Source organism: Ursus arctos, unplaced genomic scaffold (assembly GCF_023065955.2).
Source record: "Ursus arctos isolate Adak ecotype North America unplaced genomic scaffold, UrsArc2.0 scaffold_19, whole genome shotgun sequence".
Taxonomy (NCBI): Eukaryota; Metazoa; Chordata; class Mammalia; order Carnivora; family Ursidae; genus Ursus; species Ursus arctos.
In genome coordinates, this window is record NW_026622863.1 from 28,738,573 (window position 1) to 28,763,972 (window position 25,400).

Below are 25,400 nucleotides of genomic sequence, written 5' to 3' on the forward strand. Positions count from 1 at the left end.
GCCTGGGTGGCACAGCGGTTAAGCGTCTGCCTTCGGCTCAGGGCGTGATCCCGGAGTTCTGGGATCGAGCCCCACGTCAGGCTCTTCCGCTATGAGCCTGCTTCTTCCTCTCCCACTCCCCCTGCTTGTGTTCCCTCTCTCGCTGGCTGTCTCTCTCTCTGTGTCGAATAAATAAATAAAATCTTTAAAAAAAATAAAAATAAAAAAAAATAAAAGTCTCATTGCAGGATGATACACGTGCGCACATAGACACACCTGCACGTGTATTAGCCAGAGGAGGCGACTTCATCGATTCACGATGAACTCAGTTCAATATGAGTGATTTTTTACGGTGCCTGGGTGGCTCAGTTGGTTAAGTGGCTGCCTTCAGCTCAGGTCATGATTCCAGGCTCCTGGGATCAAGCCCTGCATTGGGCTCCCTACTCAGCGGGGAGCCTGCTTCTCCCTCTCCCCCTACCTGCTGCTTTGCCTACTTGTGCTCTCTCTCAAATAAATAAATAAACAAAATCTTTTAAAAAAATGAGTGATTTTTTTCCTTAAGATTTTTTATTTTCAGTAATCTCTACATCCAACCTGAGGCTCAAACTTAGAACCCCAGATCAAGAGTCATATACTCTATCGACTGAGCCAGCCAGACACCCCAATGCAGGTGGCTTTTAAAGAGGTTCTATGAAGGTGAAGAGCGAGGCAGCTGAAGTCGAGGCAAATGAAACTGTTTTCACTGTGAAAGTCTGGGACCACTGAAGCAAGGACGCACGAGGCTGGGAGGAAAGGCATCTGTAACAAGAACGGTGTAAGAGGCTGTGCATTCCTGGACAAGTGGCCGGATTCTGCCACAAGGGGCTAGGCTTGAGGGGCTTTTTGTTTCACTGGCTGCTTGGAGTTTATTTTCCACTTGGTGCAAGGTGCACGGTTCCAGGGTGTCAGGAAGGCTTGCGTGTGGCTTGGATAGTAAAGAGTGGGGTTCTCTCAACTTCTTTTTTGGTGTTTTGCTATAAAAGAACCCCACTGCTTCTGTCTCTAGCAGTCTGCCTAGTCTACAGGGAGGGGATGGTGGGGCGCTGATGAGCCTGGTGGCCAGTGGTGGCCATGCAGGACTGGGGCCCGGGGCTGGCTTTGCCAGGCTGGCCACCAGGCCGCTTCCTGGGGGCTTTCTAAAAGAGGCAGGCATGTGTAAAAAGTCACTGAGTGGAGCTCAGATGTGTGCAGCAAACCCGCTGGGAAAAGACCCACTGAGTTGAGACAGCAGAAAGGAACCAACATGGTGCAGCTGTAAATTTAATCTAATGCAAGGCCCAGCAGAAAAGCCTGTGGGAGGGCTGGGTGGGGAACAGAAACCGAAGGGCAAATGTGCTATGGTGCTCAATGACTCGTCCGACTTCTCTCCCCACACACTGGAGCAAAGTGAGCAGAGCGAAGCCCCCTGAGAACCCAGCATGCTCTTGCAGCTACTGTCCTAATCTCGGAGACTTCAAAGGTTTGAAGATTTGCTGAAGAAGAAAAACCCTAACTTGCGATGTCCTGCAGGATTATAGATCGTTTCTCACCCCACAGGAGGCGCTGGCTCACGCATCACCGCCACTATACCGGCACGGCGGCGGAGACGAAGCACTGTGTGAGGGAGCGCGTGCTGGAGGCCCGCAGGACTCACAAGGCGAGGGCAGTGAACAGAGGATGAGGCCTAGAGGATGCCCTGCGGCAGGACTGGCACCTCAGTCTCAGCTGTGGCTCCTGCGGGTCTGGATGTCCTTGCCCTAACCAAAGCACTGCCTTGTCTCACCCTACAGGACTTTCCTGTTACTCCTGTATCCCTGTGCAGGACCATTACTGAGGCCTCACAGCCACCTGTCCTGATGCTGGCCTGAAGGGCTCTCTTACCCCTTTTAAAATCCCTTCTCAGAGTGGATGTGAACAACGTGTTCCAATGTAGCCAGTAAACTACCTTTCTGAGTAACAAGGTTCCTGATCCCATAGCCATGTAGTGTTGAGGATCAGGCCTTGGTTGCCATGAGCTTCTGACCACGTATTCAAAAACTAGATGGGGGACCCCAGGTGTGTCAGTAGCTCATCTCAACCCTACGAGGTGGTGGTGTTCCTCATACCATTTACAGACCAGAAAACTGAGGCTCAGAAAGCCCAGCTGTGGTCAAGGCCACAGGGCTGGTACATGTCCAGGCAGAGAGCGGCTCCCAGTCTTCGGAACCCTACCTTCCCCTAAACCTGTCCACGTTCCTCAGGACACCCGGACACACACACCCCAAAAGCAAACTGTGGGGTTTACTGCTTTATTACTATGAAGTTTGGAATTTAAATTTTCCTAAGGGTAAAAAAAGAGTCTTTCAGAGTCTTCCCTGACAGACAAAAAGAATTGAGGTGGGAGCACATCTTAAACTGACTTGAACTCTGGGAAGAGGAAAAAGGCTGAAGGAAAAAAAATCCCTAATTCAGCAATAATACATGCTTATTTTCAGCCTGACCTTATACCAGTAAATAGGAGTCCCGTTCAGGAGAGAGGAGGAGAGCAGGAGAGAAGCACCATCGGAACAAGAACAAATCTGCCAGGGACTTGGCGTTCCACCCACACTTGTGAGCCTCCCTCCCTCAGTCTCTGGGGCAAGGCAGACTTCAGACTGGGCCCCAGAAATTCACCGCCAGGCTGGTCGGCTCTCTTCCCTGGGGCCAGCACGGGCAGGCCGGGACGTGTGGGTCTCGCTGGTGGCCCTCGCAGCAGAATAAAGGGAAGGCCAGTGGTGTCCTCACCTTCACCAGCCTCTCGTAGGACCAACTTTTATTTTTATTTTTTCAAGGACAAACTTTTAAAAGTAAAACGGATGAAACCACGTGAGGTCAAGATACAAAGACAGAAATTCAATGTAGAAAAAAGACCTTGCTGGGAAACATTTGATGAGAAACACCGGAAACATTTCACAGACGCACCAGAAGCTCACATTGTAAACAGGATTAAGCTGCTATTGATTTCCCGCCATAACATCAGGGTTTCATTTTGCTCAGCCTGAGATCTCGCTCGATTTCAAACTGCCTGTGGTCCACCCGGTCTAGGAAAGCCTTCCGTTCAATGTACCTAGAAGAAAATATAAAATGTTTGTCAGCAGACTTATATAGGAGAAAAACACCTCCCCTGCACTGTCCCACCTCCCAGGTGTGACCCAGCGGGGTCCCTGGGTTACAGCAAATACAGAATACCACAGCTGGTGCCCAGAGTGACCACCCACGACTTGCCCAGTAACATCCAAACTACTCGCATTGGGTCTAAACAAGGATGCGTCTGGTTCAGAGGTCACTGAAAGTAAAATGAGAAAGAGAAAGCAACCACTTATCTATCCGGGGCTTGGTGGAAGGAAAACGTGGTTTTGTAATAAGGTTTTAGGGACAGAAGAACACAGGCTGAGTCAAGCACAGGTTCAGTGGGTACCCGTTACACATGAGCTGGGCCACACTGGTCAAGTCAGACTGAGCCACTCTGAGCCTCATTTTTCTCAACAGTGGTGGGCTGAGCTGGTGGGGGAGAGAAAGGTATGCATACTGCCTATCTACAGTGCATCAAACTGGGAAAAAAGGTGCATGTGAAAATGGAAGAAAGAGGATCTTTGTAGAAACTACTTCCTGGGGCTGCCGTGAAGCTCAAGTAGGCACATGAAGTGCTCACTTTAAACGGATTCCACTTCCTTCAGCACCCTCCTCCCCTGCCCTGCTCCTCTCCGGTGTCCTCTGCCCACCTGGGTCCAGAAGAGGCCTCCCTGAAGTTTCTCTAAGGGAATGAGAATAAGAGCAGCCGCCCGCAGTCCACATACAGGGGCCCCTTAAAAGGTTGGTGCTCGGCGCCCTAACGGGGGCCAGGTTCAGCAGACATGGCTTCCCCAGGTCCTCCCAGGTGGGATGGGGAGGAGGCGCAGGGCAGAAGCAGGCAGAGAAGGAGGAGCGGCTGGCAGCTTAATGAGACACAGCTGCATTTTACTGCACCTTCTTGCCAGAAAGTGGGCCAAGGCTCGCCCGGGGGAGGGGATCTCTGCTGCTAATTAATCTACTGAGAGAGCAGAACTGTCATTGAAGATAGGAGACATAATTGAATCTCTGCACTAATTTTTCTTTTGTTGCACCGTGTAAAATGTGCATCTGTCATTACAAGGTCATTATGTTTATGGCGAGAATGTTAGCAGGTTCAGGGGCCTGTATTTCTTTGCTGAGTTCAGGCCCGCTTGCCCTCCTGTGGCACCCTGCGAGCTGCAGCTCAGCCCATCTGCTTGCCAGCCCCAGGCTGTGGGCCCTCGTGCCACGCCTTCCTGCAGAGGCGGAGGGGGCTCTGAGTTCAAACCCTGCCGGCCACTTGCTACCTGTGTGACTCTGGATAAAACACGGAACTTTGCCAATTCTGTTTCCTAATCTGCCAAGAGAAAAAAGAAAAATGGATGATCTTCCCTACTCTGGAGGGCTGCGGTGTGGACTGAATGAAACTGTCCACAAAACGCCTAGCAGAGCAGGTGTGCAAGAAAACGGCAGCTAATGCTGTCACCATCGTTTTGGGAGGCCAGCTTCTGCCAGGGTACCGAGGACAATGGATCCAAGAGGAGAGCAATTAGGTCTCTTGATAGGTATTATCAGTGACTAGGTCAGGGATCAGGAACTAAGCTGCTGCATCTACACCAACCGGAGGCCAGAATGGCTGGAAACAAACAGTAGGGACTGCTCCTAGGTTTGACATAAGCCCTCTGAGTCAGGCCATCAGATTGAGCAAGTGAAACATAGCACGCCTGGCTAAATGTGAATTTCAGATTCCCTGGAAGACAGGAAAGTTACACACACCGTGGACCCCCTTCTGATAAAGAGAGAAGACAAGGCGGATTGTGGTGGGGAAGCAGACACGCGACAGAACACACTCGCCTTCCACCTACCACCAAGGGGCCCGTGATTCTCCGGAGGGGGCCGCTAACCAAAATTGACCAAAGGGCTCTGCCACACTACAGCCACCGTCCTCCCCCACCTTAGTTCACCAGCCCTGGGGGAAAGTCGGGATGGGAAATCAGTATTCTGATAGCCCTAACTGTCCCTTGAAGTTCAGCCGGGAAAAAAGGGGTGCACCCTGCCTAGAGACGTGTTTCAAGAGCCGTGTTTAGGACATGTTTCAAGAGAGCCATTACCCAGTGCTGTCAGAGAGTGTGTGGAGGGAAGGAAGCGAAAGTATGTGGCTTTGAGCATTTGTGGTCTTTCTTCTCGATTTTCCTTTAAAGAGGAAGTGATACTTAAATTAGGATGCTCACCGAGCACGAATGATGGCCTTGCAGGTTCCTAGAAGCGGTGCGGGGTCCAGCTGACTTTGAGACTCTCAAGAGTGAAGCCAGGCTGGGCGCTACACAGGCAGGTGCAGGCAGAGCTCAGGTTAAGGGAAGGGTTCAGGCAGCCAAGAGCAGCGAATGTGCAGAACGCAACTGAATTCTTGAGGGCAACCCAGACAAAGGCCATCCAGGCAGGCCCGGAGACTTCATTCCCCCATTCACAGCCATCTGCAGCTGCCAACAGGATCCAGCCAAGAGCTGGCCAGGAACAAAACTACTGGACATGGACTACCCCCTCCCTGGCGCCCCCAAAGACAGGAAAGGTGCTGAGGATGAGAGTGGCTCTGATATTTACTATTTGTTTGACTTTGGGCAAGATACTTAATTTCCGTGCCTTATTTTTCTTCTCTATAAAATAGGAATAAAAATTACAGTACCCCTCTGACAATGGAGTGAGCCTGTGAGAAGTGCTCTGTAAACAAGGAAACAAAGAACAGCTGAGCATTGAGGGGTTCTTGCTTCCCATTTCTCTGTAGTGACTGTATTACTACAAAGCCTCAGATGTCGGGACAGCTGCAACAGGGGCCAAGAGACCAAATGCTCCAGGAGGAGCGAGGGTTTGTGGGGAAGGCCACCTCCTCCAAGGTGGCCCAGGTAGATGGCCTATTTAAACCGAGCTTCAGGAAGTTTTCAGGCACCTTAAGTGGGTTACAGTCCCAGAACACAACCACCAGCTGACAAGTGCAATGGTGCATTTCTGGCCTGTGCCCAGCATTCCTGGGGACCCAGACTGATCAGGCCCAATCCGCTGGGAAGCTTGGGGGTATGGGGGGGGGCATCATTCCTTCCTGCTACTATTACTCTATGTGGCCCATTTACGAGGAAGCAGCTCTTTACTTTCATTAATAAAACATACTAATAGCATCAAAACCTAAGGGATTTTCTAGCTTTTCCTCTCAGAACCAGGTTAGATACAACAGGTTCTGGCATCTTTTTGATCTTTCAACCCAAATTACTTTTCTGGTACCAAGCGTTTGAGACTCAGGCCAACAAGGAGGGAGGGCAAAATGGAAGAGAAGAGAAGGGTAGAAAATACTTCTAGGGGATATGTTGGTACCTACTCCATAGGTACCCATGCTGCAAATGAAGGATGGCCATCCACCCCCCAAAAAGTCAGAGGTCTTTGAGGGTGGGAGGGCCCAACGGGTGGGCCTGTCCTGGTAATCCACCCACGAGAAGGCCTCCTGCCCTCTGGTCAGGGAAGGAGCACAGGGAGGTGTAGGGACATGTGATGCAGGTACACAACTGAGGACATTTCCAGCTGCGTTATTACTTTGTTCCAAGAGAGCCAGCGTTCAGTTCCCCAAGCAAGCACGCAGGGCCGCACAAACGTGGCAGGGAACGTGGGTCAGCTGCGTGCCCAGCACCAGGAGGCCCCGGGCCGTGGAGGCCATCTGAAGATAGAGCCCTGTGATGGATGTAGTAAGGTAGGCCCTTTTCTGCCCGAGAGAAGCAAGCTGCCCAGTGTCGCACAAGCCTCCCCCGCCACCCATGGAAGAGTATGCGACTTGTCAACCTCTTGAGGCCCAGAGGAAAAGAATGGTGACTTTAATGAAGCTTCTTCCCTGCTTTCCTCCCATCTCACCAGGTTGTGCTGGGGGTCACGGAGGTAGACTGTTTGGAGAAAAAATGATTTTCTCTGGGCTCTCCTTCATGCCTCCCTGCATCACAAACACACCTGGTTTCCAATCATCGCGCTCCCTGACCTTCAATTTGATGGCGACCTGCAGCCAAGCCCAGGCCTGCAGTCCCCCAGGCACTGTGCCCCGATCCCTTCCCCAGGCCTGCTGGCCTCCGCCTCAGTGGACACTGCACGCTATCTCTGTTTCTCTCTCAAATAAATAAATAAAATCTTAAAAAAAAAAGTCCTTTTAGCTACTGTGGGGGAGAATGGAGGGAAGGGGACGGACAGACAGAAGCAGGGAGCATGAAAGATGTCGTGTGGCTTGTACTGGAGTGGCGGCAGTGGGGCTGGGCAGAGGGCATGGACTGAGGTATTTTACAACAGAACTGTCTACTGGACTTTCAGTATGTGAATTGAAAGAGGAAAGGAAGTATGACTCCTAGGTTTTTCTTTTAACAGCTGGGTGGATGGTGATGGTGTCATTTTTCTGATAAGTCTAAGGAAGGAAACTTCATGGAAAGAAAGGCAAGTATTTGGTTTTGCAGGTTAAGTTTTGATGTGTGTTGGACATGTAAATGGAGATGTCAACCCAACAGCTGATATGGGAGTCTGGAGCTCAGTGGAATGGTCGGGCAAGGGAGAGCTTTTCTGGGAGTCATCAGCAGAACGTGGTACCTAAGCCGTGGAACTAGTGAGCTCTCCTGGGTGGCGGTGGGGGCGGGGGGTGGTCTGCAGGGAATGTGAGGACAAACAGTTGCCCAGAGCTCAGCCCTGGGACTTCCCAAGTTTAAAAGCCAGGGGGAAGGCAGAGAGACTAGCCAGGGAGGCTGGGAGGACATGCCCCCAAGCTGTATACGCCACCTTTGTGGAAAGCATTCCTGAAGGGTTGGCAGGAAGGCACCAGGAGGGAATTCAAAGGAATAAGGCACCCAGGTTTCCATTTGCCGTAACGCCCCTGACGGTGTGGTCAGTAATGGGAGATGGGAGAAAGAAGAGTGAACAGAGGACTCACTATATTTATAAACACACCAGACACCTCCTCTACTTATTGAATTCTCATCATAAACAGTACAGTATACTGAAGAGTTTCTACTTTATAGATGAAGACATGGGTTAGAACACATGGCAGGTTGGTAGCAGAGCCAGGATTTAAATTCAACTTCAATTCAGTTTTTTTTTTTTAAAGATTAATTTGAGAGAGAGCACTCGAGCTCGTGGGGGTGGGGAAGGGCAGAGGCGGAGAGAGAATCTCTAGCAGACTCCCCACTGAGCGCAGAGCCCGACACGGGGCTCGATCTCACAACCCCGAGATCGTGACCTGAGCCGAAATCAAGAGTCGGACATCTAACCAAGTGCACCGCCCAGCGCCCCAGTTTCAGTTCGGTTTTGTCATACAATGTAACACACACACAGATTACAGTGTATAAAACGGGCAAGGCAAACGCCTTGTTGTAAGGCAAGGGCTCACATGCCATTGCCAGATCAAGAAGCGGAATGCTGGCAGCCCAGAGGGGCCCCTGCATAACCCTTACGCCAACGCCAGCCCAGCCAGGTGCAAGCTTGCTTGCCTCTGAAGTTTCTGTGCCCTCGACATTATGATCTAGTTGTGCCTAATTTTGAACTTGACATAAATAGACTTATATTGTGAATTCTTCTGTGACTCGCTTCTTTCACAAAATGACTCCACGGATGCACTGCTTTTGCCCCTTTTTGACCTTTATGTAAATGGGATCGTACTGTGTGAATCTCCTTGCATTGCTATGTTATTGAAATTTATCCATGTTCATTCCAATTGCTAAAGAGTACCCCAGTCTGTAAACTGTTAAAAAGAAAACCTGAGGCCCAAAATGGTGTCACTTAGGTTAAAGCCCCAAGTCAGTCAACCCAGACTTAATACCTAATCTCACTGCAGTTACAACCCTCTAGGAATGTAACCTTTAACCGGTCAGTCAGGAATTTTCTGGTCAGCAGCAATAAGGTTATATGTCACATGGGCATTCTTCATCCTCCAAAGGAAGATGAGGTAATCCACTACTAAAACCCTTTTGTCCCCAAATGGAGGTGACCTCACCTGAAATAATCCTTCTTTCTATTTATGACTTCCTTGTCCTGCATTTAAAAACCTTTCCCTTTCTGTAGCCCTCTGGAGCTCCCATCTACTTGGTAGATGGGATGCTGCCTGATTCACGAACCATTTAATAAAGCCAATTCGATCTTCACACTTTGCCTATTGCATTACTGATAGATACTTCGAGTTGTTTCCAGTTTGGGGAGATTATGAAAGGCACTATCACTGAAATCCTCACACCTGTCTTTGGGGAACACGCAACTGAATTTCTGCTGGAAACGCAGCTAGGGTGGGAGTCACAGGGAACAAGTGTGGTCCGGTGGTTAATGCCAAGGGTGACATCAGAGTGTGAGCTGTTTTATCTCCTGGATGCACTGGGTGTTTCCATCATTATGAGGCAACCGCCGCTTCATTTCAGGTCATGCTTTTGTCTAATATCAGCTTTCTTCTGGTTCGTAGCTGCATGTTATCCTGTCGCCCATCTTTTTTATTTTCACCAATTCTGCATCCCGCTGTTTTGATGTGTCTCTTTTAACCGGTATATAGCTGGTTTTTGTTTTCTAATTCAGTGTATCAATCTCTGTCCCTTCACTGGAGCGTTTAGTTTATTGACATTTAATGAAAGTTCTGGTAAATTTTCTGCAAAAAATGCAGACAACGAAGTATCAGATACAGATTTTAGAACAGATCTGGTCCTCTGCCTACGGTTTCTCCAGATACCTCGTCTCCTTATGTGCATATTTTATAAGATGGCAAAATTGCTTTTAAAATAACTGGATAATAATAACCCCATGTTGACCAATCTGGTTCAAATTCTATCAAATCTTTACAAGGGGAAAGATGTGTTAGCATTTATTGAACTGGAGTTACTATCAAAACATAAAAAGCCTGACATAAGCTTTTAATCTCAATCCAATCTTATTTTAATCAGGACTGTGTAACAGGAATATTTTTACCACCATTTATGACTTGAATTCTTATATAAGAGGTCAATTTAAATTTGGTACTTGCGAAAAGGTCTTATATACGGCAGAGGTCAACCAGTACTAACAGGGAGCTCTTCTGAGATGTTATCAAATATGACTTTCCCCTCTTCTTGGTTTCAGCAAAGATCACTTCTATTCCAGGGGGATGCGCCTCAGGATTCTCCACATACTCCCTCAGAGTATCCCCCACCGGATGATGCCTTTGTTGTCGCTGGCATCTGTGTAAGAGGATTTGGGGGCCTGACGTGCTGCTGCCCAAACAGACCTCACAGGTTTGGCTCTTGTGCTTCCTTCCCTCAACACTGTGGCACTGGGCACGCGTCTCAGAAGAAGTCTTCTTGCCCTTCTCCACATTCCTGGTTTTGAACGTGGCTCTCTAGTTGTGTATGTGTTGGAAAGGCTCAGCCAGTGGCTGGCTGTCCTGCTCTGGTCTCTACAGTTCTGATGCTATAGTCTAGTGATTCTCAACCCTGGCTGTGCATCAGAAGCACCCGAGGAGTGAATGAAAGATACAAATGTCCCTGACTCTTGATTCAGCAGCTCTGTATAGGAGTGGCCTTGTCACCTCAACTCTGAACCCCTCCACCCCAGGCGATTCTCACGCTTAGCCACGGTAAGAACCAGAGCTACAGCCTGGCGCCTTTAATCTGCCTGCAAGAGCTAGGAAAGGCAAGTGAGTGGAAGTGTGGGGGCAGGCACAAGAGAGGGAAGGTGAGAAGAGCCAGAGGCAGAGCAAGGAAGTCATCAGATCTGCACTGGAAAAACACAATCAGATCGGTGGAATCATCTGGTCGGGGGAAGAGTCTCAGAGAAGGAGGGGAAAGCAGAACGCTTAAAAGCTGCACGCTATTAGTAGTTCCTGAACCTAGTTACGTGATTTTCCATGGCCTGAAAAGTCCTCGTGGGGCAGATGTCCTAGTCTTGTTTTCTATTCCAGTCTACATTTTATTAGCTCTGCCTTATCTTCAACAGCACCACTCCCTGCTTTTATAAGACCTCTATTAACTTGGGCAGAAGGAACACTGTCCAGCCCATATAATCAAGACTCAGAGGACCTACGGAGTGTCGCACAGACCGGCAGGTACCCTGCTGCCTTAGATCCCCAGGCAAACGTGGGGGAGAGCAATGAGCTATGAGCAACCAGAGCGGAGTCAAAGATGGGGAGTTTGGGGCAAGGGTCAGAGGCCTTGTCTAGATAACGCGACTCCTGCCTGTGCTCTATCCCGCGCCTTCCTCAGAGGACTCTGGCGCTTCCGCCTCTGTCCTGTGGCATTTCCATCTTTCACAGGCCGATTTAGACGTCTGATCGTTAACCAAGTTCATAAAGTCATTTAACAAAATTTTTTTTAAACATACTGATCAGCTTCTAGGTTCATTCAAATAATCTTGAAGCCAAATTTAGAAATGTGACCCAGAAAATAACCCCCTCACCTGTCTGTATTCTAACTTCACTTATATAGAACCTGAATGACTACCACTGAATGTACACTTTTACGTGACAAGTGCTCTGCAAAGCGCTTTATGTACTCCACGCATCCTATGTATGTGTCATACACGTGTCACATGCATTATCTCATGAGATCCTCACACTCACCCCCAGTGTGGTATCATTACCCCAATTCACAGGCAAAGGAGCTGAGCTTCAGAAATGCTCTACGTGCTGCGGGGAGAGCCCTTCCTGGTGAGGGGCAGGGGCGGGGAGGACCCAGACTGTCTGACAGCCACACGACACTTCTTTCACCATTAGGGTTGGGGAGTGATGACCTTGAGCCATGGATCCTGTTCTGCAGTAACTCTGCTTCTTAGCTCCTTCTGAGGTTCCTAAGTACTCACTGAACACTGTCTTTCTTGATATTCTTGAATACAGAGCCTACAGACATCCTCTTCATATTCCAAAGTGAAGAGGAGGGGTGCAAATGACAGCCAGGACTCTGTGTGAGCACTGGCATGTCATACAGGTTGAAGCCCCAGCCTGGGCCACAACGACACGGACAGAAACCATCCACAATTAGGCGACAACATCTAGGCACTCTGTTGGCTCTGCTATGGAAGCACTGGGCTGGCCTGGCTTCTCAGAAGGCCAAATCATTCTGATCAGGCCAAGGCTGACAGAGTGAGCCAGATCTGACCATGTGACGAAATAAGGTGACATACTTTCACGGGAGCTGTCTGTCATTCAGCCAGCTGGGCTTGGCAGAGGTGACTGGCCCTGAGAACAAGGCAGCTCGCATACCGCCCCGCCCCCCCCCCCCACCCCCGGGTCAGCCGCAGGGTTCTTCTCGCCCAGAGGACCGGCTCCACATTAGAACAGAGCTTCACCGACAAGAGGACAAAGTGCGTTTCACCATGAAAAGTGCCTATTTAAGCTGGGCGGCCTGTCTACAATAAGCTATTTCAGTTTTTAGAATTTTCAGAGGAATAGAATCTACTGCTTCTTACCCCTCCTTCCCTCGATTATGGGTGGCTAGTTCTTCACCAATGCCCTCCTCCTCCTTGAAGCTCTCCCAGTCCAATCTGGACTTCTCTAGGGTGCTCATCTTCTGCTTCTTGGCTCCAATTTTCCCCAAAAGGCTGCTCATGCCACTTGATCTTTTTAACCTAGAGAAAGTGAAAAAATGAAACATGTAACATGTAAAAACTATCAACTCTTGAGTCATGCTTTTTATGACTGGCAAGGGGCTCCCTAGATTGGAGCTCTTTATCTTAATGGAAACCATTTTTGTATCTAGGGTACTTGCTGTCTTCTGTGGAGAACACTTTAAGGAGACCAGAATTTGAATGCGCTTTTCCTGCCTAACATGTCTGACTGCTCTAAGGACCTAGGAAAAGGAAATCCTAAAGCCCTCCGTATGCTCTGTAGGCCAGGTCTCTGCTTGCAGACAGGGAGAAACGCAGCATGATTCAGACACGGCTTTGGAATCACATGCCTACGTTCATATTCCAGCTCTAACTGTGTGGCTTTAGGCTACTTAACCACATCTGCCCCGGCTGCCTATCGTCTACCAAGTGAATAGTGACTCAGGGGGCTGCAGTGCATCTTCTATGTAAAGTGCTTTACGATAGCACCTGGCATAGAGTAAAGGTATAATAAATGTCAGCCACACTGAGTCAGTCATCATTTGTGCCCTAAAACCCCAGGGAATGCTTGTTAAGGGAAAGAGAAACAGATCCCAACACGGATGAGCAAGAAGTCACAGTATCTTAAAAGGACTCTAAGATCGGTTTCCTTTTCGACTCCTGTGAGTCAGGACCCTGGATTTTCCCAGGAGGTGGAGAACATTCCTCACCCTGAAAGGAGGGAATATACGGCCTGTGATCTCCTTGCCGGTGACACAATCATGGACTGTGGGAGAAACCCGACATGCCGAAGTTCAAGTCTTGGCAGGTCACATGTTTCCAGTCATTGTTAAGTGCAGGAGAAAAAATCAGGAAAACAGGAGGCAGCTAGTAAGTAAGAAGAAGGTGCGTTAGGGGAAAGAACTACGGAAGGGACATGGCCTTTGGTCTCTTTCTGAAACTAAAATACGTTGTATACCACCATGCAGGAGACTGGAAGTTACTTCCTGTTTTACTGGGAAATGTAAGAGAGTCAAACGTGTACAACTTCTGTGAGCTAACGTCACAAGGCCTCCTGATAACATCAACAGTAATATCTTTCACTTGCCTACAATGCTAATTCTCCAGGTGCTTTACTCACTATTTTCTCATCTTCCTCTCACAGTGGCCTGTGAAGGAGGACCACTGAGTCTCCGAATGGGGCAAGAGCCTTCGAGAGGATCTAGTGTCACACTAACCCTTCTGAAACCCACCTCCCTGCAGCACAGAGCCAGTGAAGGACACTCCGTTCCTGCCCCAGAGCAAGCAGAGAGGCCCATGTCCACACTGAACACAGGACTCCCGGGGCTGAACCATGACCCTCCACACCCTTGTCCTACTCTTGTTGGTTGGGAGGATGTTAGCTTCCCTGTCGCGGTCATTTCCCACCACATGCTGTTTGCTTAACATCAAGTCAGAATAGGCTGGGCAGGCATCATCGTCCTCATTTTGAGTTGGACAAATAAACAGAGTTGAGAGAGGTTAAATGACACAACAAAGGTCAAGCCAATAGAAAATGCAGAACCAGGACAAAGCAAGGTCTTTCTGACTCCCAGATCAGTGTCCTTAAGAATTTTCCACACAGCTCTCTATGAGCTTTCAACTCACATCTAAACATTCTTTTCTAGATAACTCACTCCCTACAACAATCTCTCATCAAAATACACACACACACACACACACACACACACACACACACACACTCAGGCTGTATCTACCAGGAGCAGAGCATGAGTGAGGATATGGAAGCTTAGTATGTGGTCCCAGTTCTCCCCATCACATCCCCCAACCTGGAGAATGGCAGTCTCTTCCCTGGTCTCCCTGCCTTCTGCTCTGTCCCCCTTCACTCACCTGCTCCACCCTGGCATCTATTCCACAAACTGTCATTAGGGTGAATCTTCTAGAACAGAAAGTTCATCATGTCTTTCTGCTTAAATGTCTCTTCCCTGACCCCTTATTGCTCTCATAATGAAGACTATGCTTCTTACACCTTGCAAAGTCCTTCCTGATCCTCCCTCACCACATCTACCCTCGCCACCTAAGCTCCAAACATACAGTCCTGAACCTACAGTTCATCTCCCATTCATCTGGTCTTGTCTCAGCTCAGAGGTCACTTCTTCCAGGAAGCCTTCTCGGACCCTGCCCCAGTCTCTGGACAAGATGCCTCCTGGTGGTGTTTTTAGTGCACCCAGTCCTCCCCTTACAGCATCAATCCTTCCCATTGCAGACACTCAAGGACTCTGATTCCAGCTGCCACCATACTGGTCAATTCTGAGCAAGCTGGCAGTCAGTGCCAACAACATCCACCAAAAACACACACCTCAAGGCTTTCCTTGGCTGCCTGTAGGAGCTCCTCTGACCCTGCCTACATGTCAGAAGCACTGCCTGGCCAGCTGATGGGAGTTCATGCCACTGGGGCCACCCTCATGGAGGACGGGGGCTGTGGCTACACAGCTCAGGCACCTGTCCTCACACAGGCAATTCTAGGAGGTCCTCTGAATGCTTCTCAGAAGTTTTGGTGGCGAGGAAACACCAGAGTCCTGGAAACACACTCTCGTACTGGCTTTCCCTCCTTCCCCATCTCATTTCCTCTACCTCCTCACTCCTACTTCCCGAGGACAGCTTCCCAATGAATATCCTACACTAACAGACTTATCGAAGTTTCTGCTTTGAAGGGAATCTAACGAAGATGCTTAGGAGCAACACAATCTTCCTGTGCGTGCTCTATTTCTCTGACGGTACGGAGCTCCGGGTCCCCAAATCTCTCTATGCCACATGGACTGAGTTCGACAAACAGTAGGCACTCAATAAATGTCACCTGGATCACAGAAACAACTGGAGAGAATCAGATCTCTGTAGCTTAAATGAAGGGTGTTCGAACACTTTTAAATTGGGGGATTCTAAGGGGTGTAATTTCTATTTGCATTCATTTACCAATCAGCTCTTAACAACCCAGAATTTCTGCTTTTACCTGGGCAGCCCTCTAGGCTCTGTACACCATCTCCCACTCTCAGCCTATAGCTCTGATGGTATTCCCAAATTGTACCACCTTTCTAACAAATCACTTTGAGAAGCCTGAGAAAATGATCTTTTGCTGCATAGCAGTGAAGAGAGTTCCAGAAAAGTAAAAAGCCACAATCCCCCTTTGCCTTATTCACTGCTAAACATCAGCAAAATGTCACCAGTGCTAAGATGCTTAAAGGAAAGCTTCCAGGTCTGCCTTCATTGTATCATGAATGTGGTTTCTTTCTTTTTTTTTTTTTTTTTAAAGATTTTATTTATTTATTCGACAGAGATAGAGACAGCCAGCGAGAGAGGGAACACAAGCAGGGGGAGTGGGAGAGGAAGAAGCAGGCTCATAGCGGAGGAGCCCGATGTGGGGCTCGATCCCGTAACGCCGGGATCATGCCCTGAGCCGAAGGCAGACGCTTAACCGCTGTGCCACCCAGGCGCCCCATGAATGTGGTTTCTGACTTCCTAATCTGACAGTCTCAAAAGCAAACTTACCTGTCTTGTATCTGAGGCTAAATCAAAGTGAATGACACATTTAGAGTAGCAGCCAAAACACGCAGAGGCTCATCGTGACTGAGAGCCCTTTCCTCCTGAAACCTGGCACGTGGGGCCCTGCGGTCTTTCAAGTGCTCACACTCACCACCCCCGGCACAATCCTGGCATCACTCCATCACAGCTTTCTGGAGAGCACATTTACCATGACCTTGGCCCTATCTCTGCCATGAAGGTTCATCAATCAGGCAGGCAGGAAAGCCTCAGCTTCTGGGCGCGGGTTGCTGGCTCTCTCTGCTGGGAAAGAGCACTGCTGAGAGCGCCGCAGTGGGGCCAAGAGCTGCCAGTGAGGAGGGACGACATCAGCACTGGCCTCCCGCAGGAGGCCACAGCTGTGGAAAGGAGGAGGTCAAAATTCTCATGGAGGCCACTCTGCTGTCAGCAGGAACTGGCACACGCTCAGGCGTCACATCCACCGCACCACGGATTTCTCTGTTTCCCGGATCCTAAGCCATAAGGAGAAGGTGCTACCAGAGAGCTGGCTTTGATAGACCCCCCCTCCCCCGGCCACGGATCTTCCGGTCTTAGGTCTAAAGTTTGGTGAGCTGTGTCACGAAAGACCTGAGTATTTCATTCAAGAGACTCTTCGTCCACCTGTTACAATGCAAAGTCCAAAGAAACACACCATTCACTTGCCCACTGGCAGATTACGTCCACAATGTTATACGCAGACATGTCCAGCATGCTGCTGCCTAGATGTTTCCAACGTAACAATGGCATTTCAACCACCTCTTCCTGAATGTCGCAGTTCTTTCCGACCTAACTACCGTAAGTTCAATGTAAAGACTAAGCCTGTCCAAGTGGCATGGGTTCTTCTCACCTCTGCTCTAAGCAGCAGGCTTTCACGCCATAAAACAGCATGGCTGAGGACAGTGGGCATGCTGGTGAAAGAGGCTTCTACCAAGCCTTTCTTTCTTTTTCTTTCTTTCTTTGCTTGCTACCTTCCTTCCTTCTTTTTTTTTTTTTAAAGATTTTATTTATTTATTTGACAGAGAGAGAGAGAGAGAGAACACACAAGTAGGGGGAGCAGAGGGAGAGGGAGAAGGAGGCTCCCCGCTGAGCAGGGAGCCCAATGCGGGGCTTGATCCCAGGACCCCGGGATCATGACCTGAGCCGAAGGCAGACACTTAACCAACTGAGCCACCCAGGCACCCCCATGCCTTTCTTTCTTACACATTCTGTCTAGTCGTCCCTCAATAAGCAATTATCTTCAATTCCCTTTCCAAGGCACCCAGCCCAATGTCCTATGCTGACACTAGACACCAGTGAAGACCTCACACACAAAGATTCAGAAACTCAGAAAAGTAAAAGGGACAAAAAAGACAAAATGAAAGCTGTCTTTTTCCTTTCTGATTTCAAAGTTTATGATGGTAATTTGCTAAAACTTCTTCTGCTTCTCTTTAGCACCAGAAATCTAACAAAATTCACTGCAACTAAGTGATAAACTCTATCCTGTGGAGTCTGTCAGAAAGATACTATAGTAACTTGTTTTCTTTGTTCCAGCCCCATAAGCATGGACTTCAGAGTCGCCCAACCAATTCCTTTTGTAGCCACCATCAAGACACTCTGGATCCTGCTATTTACAAGAGGTGCTAGAAAGGAGCTGGGAAAAGAACTTAAGTGGAAAGAGAGAGGATGACAGACACCACAACTGGCTGTGAAGGAAAAGTGGGCACATCTTTCCCCATGATCTTTGAAAATTGGCCTCAGGCACCCAGCTGGCTCACAGAATAGAATTTCAGGATTGGGAGTGCATTTAGAGTCAGTCATTCATTGTACTCCTCCAACAGTTTACTGAGAAATTACTGTATTCCAGACATTGTGCTTGGAAGTAGGGACATACACACACATAAGGAATAATTTTTGGCTTCAAGGAGACAATGTAACAGAGAAGATCATCATACAGGCAAATTATAACTGCAGACTGTAAGGGCACAAGAGAGGGACCATTTGAGAGGCTGTTTAATTCAACCTCCTTATTTTAGAGATGAGTTAACTAAAATCCAAGAACATTAAGAAACCTGCCCAAGTTCCCAGGGGGAGACGTGGGACTAGTACTACTCAGTGCTTCTGACCTTCAGCCTGTCTTTTCCACTTGGCTGAATCTGGAGCTGGGGACAGACAGACTTTGGGGATCGCCTCCATACTTCAACTTCTATCATTGCTAATTTGGCGGGGGGGGGGGGGGGGTTGCATTCTTACTTTCCCTGTTGTCCTGGAGCTCCCTATACACGGGGCCCATGTCTTACTCATTCTTGCTTCACTCACAGTGTGGCACAAAGGCTCACTATACTACATGTTTAATGAACTAAGTCGCCGTGATTTGACAATGGGCTTATCCAAATGATTTTTTTTCTCGTAACAAAGAGAGTTGACACTGCACTTGAACTGACAGGCCAGAAAAGGTAGCTGCAAAAGTAGACCAGCAAGGATAGGTCAACACATGTACAAGGAAGCACTACTGACCTTTACTTAGAACTTCAACACACAGCGCCTGGCTCCACTACGCCTTCCGTCTCGTAACTTGCATAACCACTAAAATGCAAATTATTTGGAACAAAGATTCTTTGGCACAGATACGCAGTTTCCTTAGTATTTGTCATCTGTTTACAAGGCAGGAGTGGATTTTTTTGTAGCTCACACATGGACTATTTTCCAGAGCCATACAAGGGTCTGGAACTGGCATGGTACTCCCTGAGAAATGGGAAGAAAGTTTACGTTGATAATTCTTCGGTGAGAGTTGTCTGCTTGGAACCACTGTTCTCTTTCAGACCTTCTTTGGATTTAGCTTAAGTCTGTAAGAGTGAAAAGTAAAAGCCCCAATCCCTGGGCCAGTTTCACTCCTCACCTGTGCAAATCTCTAAGCAATCTCCCCAAAGCCCAAGACCAGACCACGCAGGGAAACGGCCTGGAGGCCAGCAGTACATTAGGGAGACAGTTTAAATTGTGCTCACTTCCCAACGTTGTGCTGGCAGTATTCTCTGGGACTCAGGAAAGTGGAAAATCAGAATTCACACAAGAAGTTCCAAATGATCTTAAACATTCTGTGGCTGAAAAACCGTCAGTACTCGTGAATCTATTATCATTGATGCAGTGCCAACGCGCTCCCCCCTCAGTAGTATCTCTCAGCAAAAGGTGACATAAAGGGCAGCAAATGGTAGCAGCTTCAGTGTTTATGCAAATAGCAAAGGATCTGCCACTCAATCCTATTGCTCTTACACCAATCCAAGAATGAACTACACTTAAGTCTGTCTGATTTTTAAAAAAATATTTTATTTATTTATTTATAGAGCGAGCAAGGGGAGGGGCAGAGGGAGAGGGAGAGAGAGAATCTTAAGTAGGCTCCATGTCCAGTATGGAGCCTGACTCAGGACTCAATCCCACGACCCTGAGATCATGACCTGAGCCGAAATCAAGAGTCAGATGCTTAACTGACTGAGCCTCCCAGGTGCCCCAAGTCTGTCTGATTTGATTTCAGCTGTGCTACATCTTTGAAACATGTCTCTGAAACAAACCTGATTATTCTGGTGGCAAAGTTCTGGATTTGCAACTCTTCTGAAAAAAATATATTACAGAAAGCCCTTTCCAGCTCTTGCTTCCTTGTCTGTGAAGCACAGAGGTGGCTTGTGCCCTGCTCTGGCCTCTCGGCTGATTCTGGAAGCCCAATCACTCTAGCTGACTTGGTTCTAATGAACGGACAGCTCTTCCTGGAGAGGATGCACATCCATTCACAGTTAAGCCCCGAACTGTTCTCCCAAAGCAGGGCACGACCTCCACCTGCACCGCCTCCTGGCTCTTGTAATCAAGACGACTCATCTTGAGATAAGTAACTGAGGTTAGGCGCTCTACAGTGACAATGAAAAGGACTTTTTTTCTGGGACAAGCTCTTTTTCTGGGATCTGCTGGGCAGTGTTTATTAGCATCACACTCCAAGAGAAAGTTAATGTCCCTTTTCTCTGCGAAGAACAGTCCTCTACTGGTCTATTGTGCTGCTGAAACCAGCCAGCTGAGTGGGCTTGGGAGTCTTGCCACAAAGGGCCCTTGTTTGTTTTTATTAATCTGCCTAGTTCAGACCTTTCAAGGAAGGTCAAAGGTAGATAAGTGTTGGGGAGGAACAGGTCCTTCTCCCCCACCCGTCCTTGGTGCCCGGAGGCATCTACAGTGCTTGGTTCACACGGACAATGCGGAGAGAAACCTGCGGGGGAAATGCACGAGGCCTTGTACTGCCAGCTGGGCGAGCGTGAGCTTGAACGTGAGCGTTCATTCCACTACGGTTTCTGAGGGGTGGGCTATGGCAGCACTGGCACAAGAACTCCGGTGTGGTCTGGCAGAAATTTTCAACTTTCTAGCCTGAAAAATGACACGCTGACAGAAAACTTGAAACAGAGAACAACTATTATCCAAATGCCCTTTGCTTAGATTCACTCATTATTAACATTTTGCCACATTTGCTTTCTCTCTCTCCCCCCCTTGTTTCTCTATTTAAATGTTCTTTTTTGGAGGTGTGAAATCGCTTTTAAGTAAAGTTGCAGACATCCTGCCACTTCACCTCTAAGTACTTGGGCATGTGAGTCCTAATGGCATCCTCCTACTTCAACATGACACCTCACAGTGCACCCGAGAACTGTAACATTGATACAATGGTGTCATCGAAAGTCCCTGTTCACATTCCCCTCACTGCCTCTCCAGATGGCCTTGACAGTCATCCCACGTCTTCCTTCCAGGCACTACATCTGACGTTTCCTTAGCCTCCTTTACTTTTTAATTTAGCACAGTCTCCTGCCTTTTCTTTTGTTTGTCTGAATTTTGGTCTTTGATGCCATTGCCAATTTTTGGGAGTCCAGGTTGGTGGTCTTACGGAATATTGCTTGTTTACGGTTTGTCTGTTTCTTATGCCAAGTAGGCAGGTAGGTGAGGCTGGGTACTGCTTACTACACCACCACACAGTGATGGGCGGAGTGTCGGGTCCGCCCGGGACTCTGACGCTCAGTGTGGTCTGTTGGGGAAGGTGGGGGGACTGCCAGAGCTCTCACTTGTAAAGGTATACCCTCCCCTCTGCAACAAATTTGTAATTAATGTGTAATACGTAGGATAATACTCTCAGGACGTTCAATAAGTTCTGACTCTTACTTATTTCTGGTACCTCACTCTATAAACGCCCTGGCAATGTCTCAGGACAGACTGAGGTGGACGAAGTGAAGGATCCTATCTGAAGGACAAATATGTAGGCAATCTCAAAGCGATCATGAAGCTCTGGCCGTAAGAAAGTCTCTAAAAAGTGAAAGAGCAGTAAATAGAGAAAAGGCCAAGGGTTACAGGATCGTCAGCAGAGTCCTAGATCGGATAGGCCAATGGTGAGTACAGAGGTCTCTGGCCAACAGGGAAGCATTCACTTAGATAACCAGATACTCTCTCAAGGGCCTGGGGGCCTGCTATGCCTAAGGGTTAAGTGACAGAATCAGTGGCAAAAAACTCCCCTTCTGGCCGGCCCACCAGACCTCTAGGAAATGATAGTCCTGAATTTCCCTTCTCCTTTGTTCCACTCCCCTGTGGTTTCATCTCACTCCTTGTGAAGGAGATAATGCCACATCCCTTCCTGCCTCTGCTCCAGCAATTTCCTTCCTTACACTGTTCCCATAATGGGGATCATGGCAGAGCAGGGAAGGGCCTCCATCATTTTAGAGCAGTTGGGGAGTAAAGAAGACCTGGCTCTCCAAAGTGGAAACCTTTAGTTTACTGGGAATGGGGACCATGCTGGGGAGGGGGATGCTTCCCCCTGAGGTGCTGTTGCTTTCATTTGTATGATCGGGCACAGCTGGGAAGAATAATTTATTGCCCAACACAAATAGACCATTTACAGTTCGGAGACAAAATTTTAAAGGAATTATTAAATGCAGCTTCTAATGGAGCCCATAATGACGTTTTTCTTTGTGCAGTTGAGCCTAGGAGCTCAATTGAGGAGGGCACATCTTATTTTCCAGATACTGGTTCCACATGGGTTTCCCCAACCAATTGCAGCCACAGAGGCAAAGAAGAGAAGAGGCAGAATCAGGACCTAGCTGCTAACAGTCAATGCCCTCTCTAAAGGAGAGCCTTGTCGGCTTTCTCCTGTGACGATGCTAAGCCAGTGTGGGTCTGCGGGCCACCTGCCTGGTCTGAGGGCGGGAGCCACACTCACCCGGATCACTCCCACCAGGAAACATAGTTCAGCAAACAGCACATCTCTCAAACCAGCCGCTGTGAGAAGCAAAGCACAGGGCACAGAAGATAAATGTACTTCAATTATGGCTTGTTTGGCTAATTGCTGATTAGGGACTTGGCATGCTTTCTCAAACCGCAGCATTCTGCTGTTTTCTTTGACTTTCAGCTTTCTTTTTCTCCCAGGCAGGTCTCTATCTCCTCAAGAAAATGTCAGGATGTCAATATAAAATAAATGTTAAATTCCTGGGCACCTCCCAGGTTGAGATCAGGTTAAAGTTCCAGGATGTGGGGGTGTCCTCAGACCAGAAATATTCCTTTCGTTTTACATCATGGAGACTTCATGGAATGAGTCACGCCTACGCTCCTTTCTAGACATGGCTAGGCACACGAACCACATGGTTTTAAATGAAACTCATATGCACTGGCTACCATACATCTTACAAAATGACTCTCTCACCGCTCCTAAAGAAGCATGCTACATTCCAAATGAGAGGATATAGAAGTGGGACACAGCTGGGATTCCTGACACCTCAAAGTTCTGTCTGGAGGGGAGCGTGCTTTATGGTCCTTTCACTCAATGAGGCTGAAGTGGTACGAAAGGTCATTTCTCAGCACTTGGCACTCCTGCTTGGGGCCCTGACTTCAAATCTCTCTCACAGTGGTGTCTCACAGTGGTATCTGCATCGCTCACTCACTCTGTAGCCAGGGTATCTTCTGGAGCCTCCTAGAAGCTGCCTGTGATCCTGCTAACCTCAATGGGCACTTCAAAGAGGCTTAGATTCCAACCTCCCCACATCCCCGGGGCTGCTCCCACCTGTCCTCAAAAAGCTGGGGCACACCAGCATCAGCATCAGTGGCTTCCCTGTCACGGCACCCTCCCAATCCAGCATTTAGGAGCCCTTGGGAAGCAATTATCTGCACAGCGCAATCAAAAGAAGGGGGCTGTTCCAGCCTGAGCCCAGGATGTCACTTGGCTAAGGCAGAGCAGTGGATTTCAACAAAGAGAAACGTCCGTTCCCACGGAGTTTGGTAGAGAAAGCAGAAAACTTTCTTTTTACTCACGCAGGAAATGGTTTTCATAGACGCTAACCACAGCTGGGCAATCTGTACAACCACAACATAGTTTCTCTTTAATAAATGGAAGATTTTTACCCATTGCATCACTAACCACCAAAAAGAATTCCCACCCTCCATCTCTAAGGCAAGAGAAAGCGTAAGTCAAATCTCTTTCCTTTATCTGCCAGCCAAGGGGTGCTAAAGCAGCTTTTTCATTCAGAAATGAGGCCTGTTCTACAAGGTTCCTATCACCCAACCTTACAGTGAGTGATATACAAACCCTGAACAAATTCAGTTTCTTCGTGTTCTGGGGTTCCCTCACAGCATGTGCCTTTATGACCACAATCCACCATGGGTCATGGCTAAAAGGTCTGAAAAAGGTGCTTTAGCAACTGCTGGCTAAGAGATGAGGGTCTGCTGAAACAGGACTGGCCAACCCTGCCATTAAGAGATGGTTTGAGGGAATTAAAACAAGACTGCAGCTCTGACCCGTAGCTCCTTGCCCCCAAGCCAGCAGAGCAGCCTGTGAGAGTCTGTGCCCCTCTCCCAGGACGGGGGGTGGGGGGAGTGTGGAGACGGACAGTGGCTTCATGACGCCCTTCCTGTCCCTGTGAGGCTCAGCTGGTCATCAGCAGACTGTGTGAGCGCGTTCAGATGAAGGAAGGAGGCTCAGAGCTGCGAAACACTGACGTTCTCATTTGAATGCTGCAGCTCACACGAAAACAAGGAAGCACAACAAAACAGAACCCCAAAACTACCCAGCTGTACTGGGGAACAGGTTTCCTCAAAGAGGGAAGATAATGTTGACAATAACTCAAATACAGAAGCTACTAAATTTACTTGGATTTTGAAAGAGTGCTAGAAAATCTAATGACCAATCACTTGTTCTCAGCTAATACTTTTTGAGAAACCACTTTACTGAGATATAATTCACATACTAAAGAATTCACCCATTTAAAGTATGCAAGTCAGTGATGCTTAGTATATTCAGTTGTGCAGCCATTACCACAATCTAATTTTAGAACATTCTGTCACGCCCTTATATCCATCAGCAGTCATCCCCATGTCCCCAGCCTTAGGCAACCACGAATCTACTTTCTCTATCGATTTGCCTATTCTTTTAACTACTACTTTTTTTAAAAAGATTTATTCATTTATTTATTCGAGGGGGGAGGGGCAGAGGGAGAGGAAGAGAGCGAATCTCAAGCAGACTCTGAGCTGAGTGTGGAGCCTGACGTGGGGCTCGATCTCACAACCCTGAGATCACCACCTGAGCCAAAACCAAGAATCAGATGCTCAACCGACTGCGCTACCCAGGTGCCCCTCAACTATTACTTTTAAGTCCTAGGTTTAAGACTATCTTAAAGCATTCAGAAGCAACATGTCTTTGAGTTCGTACCTATTACATCTTCCTATAGGAAATGCACTGAAACTCCCAATCTGTCCCCTCTCCTGATGGTCACACAGAAATTTCGTGAGCGGCAGGAAAATCAGAAATCTAGACTTGAGACAAGAACACTGAGATATCTGAGCACTGCTTGGACACCCAAGTCCCGCACATCACCAGTGCTGGTTTGGATCTGTGTATGTAAAACGGTGGGGCACGGTGGCTCGGGACTCAGTGCAGAAACCTGCCCTTACCACTTCATTTTTGTTATTTTTAAATCCCAGGCAAGTCAATTTCTCTGAGCTGCAAGTAACCAATTAGTAAAATGAGGATAATAATAACTGTCTTGAAGGATGATGATTAAATGAGATATTCATCAAGTCAGCCCTTATTTGCTGAGTGCCTCCAGTGTGCCAGACTCTGCTGGCCACTGGAGATACACAGGTTTCTTATCCTCATGTGATTCATTCATGCAAGACAGATACGCAAACAAGTAATTACATTAGGAGAAAACTGCTGCTTAGTGCACTAGGAGCGGGAAGGCTGCGGGGGGGGGGGTGTCTGAAGT

The 25,400-nt window shown here is 48.3% G+C and overlaps 1 protein-coding gene across 2 annotated transcripts in view; it reads right to left on the bottom strand.

Moving 5' to 3' along the window:
* Window positions 1-527: 527 nt before the first annotated feature.
* Window positions 528-25,400, bottom strand: part of CFDP1 (craniofacial development protein 1) — a 124,721-nt gene continuing 99,848 nt past the window's right edge. The window contains exons 6-7 of one of the 2 annotated variants that reach the window (XM_026495244.4): window positions 12,469-12,627; window positions 528-3,082 (exon numbers count right to left, since the gene is read on the bottom strand). In XM_026495244.4, the coding sequence (XP_026351029.1) occupies window positions 2,992-3,082; window positions 12,469-12,627 (250 nt within the window). In that variant the 3' untranslated portion in view covers window positions 528-2,991. The remainder of the gene's footprint in view (window positions 3,083-12,468; window positions 12,628-25,400) is intronic. The other variant, XM_057314251.1, reaches the window with a different exon arrangement.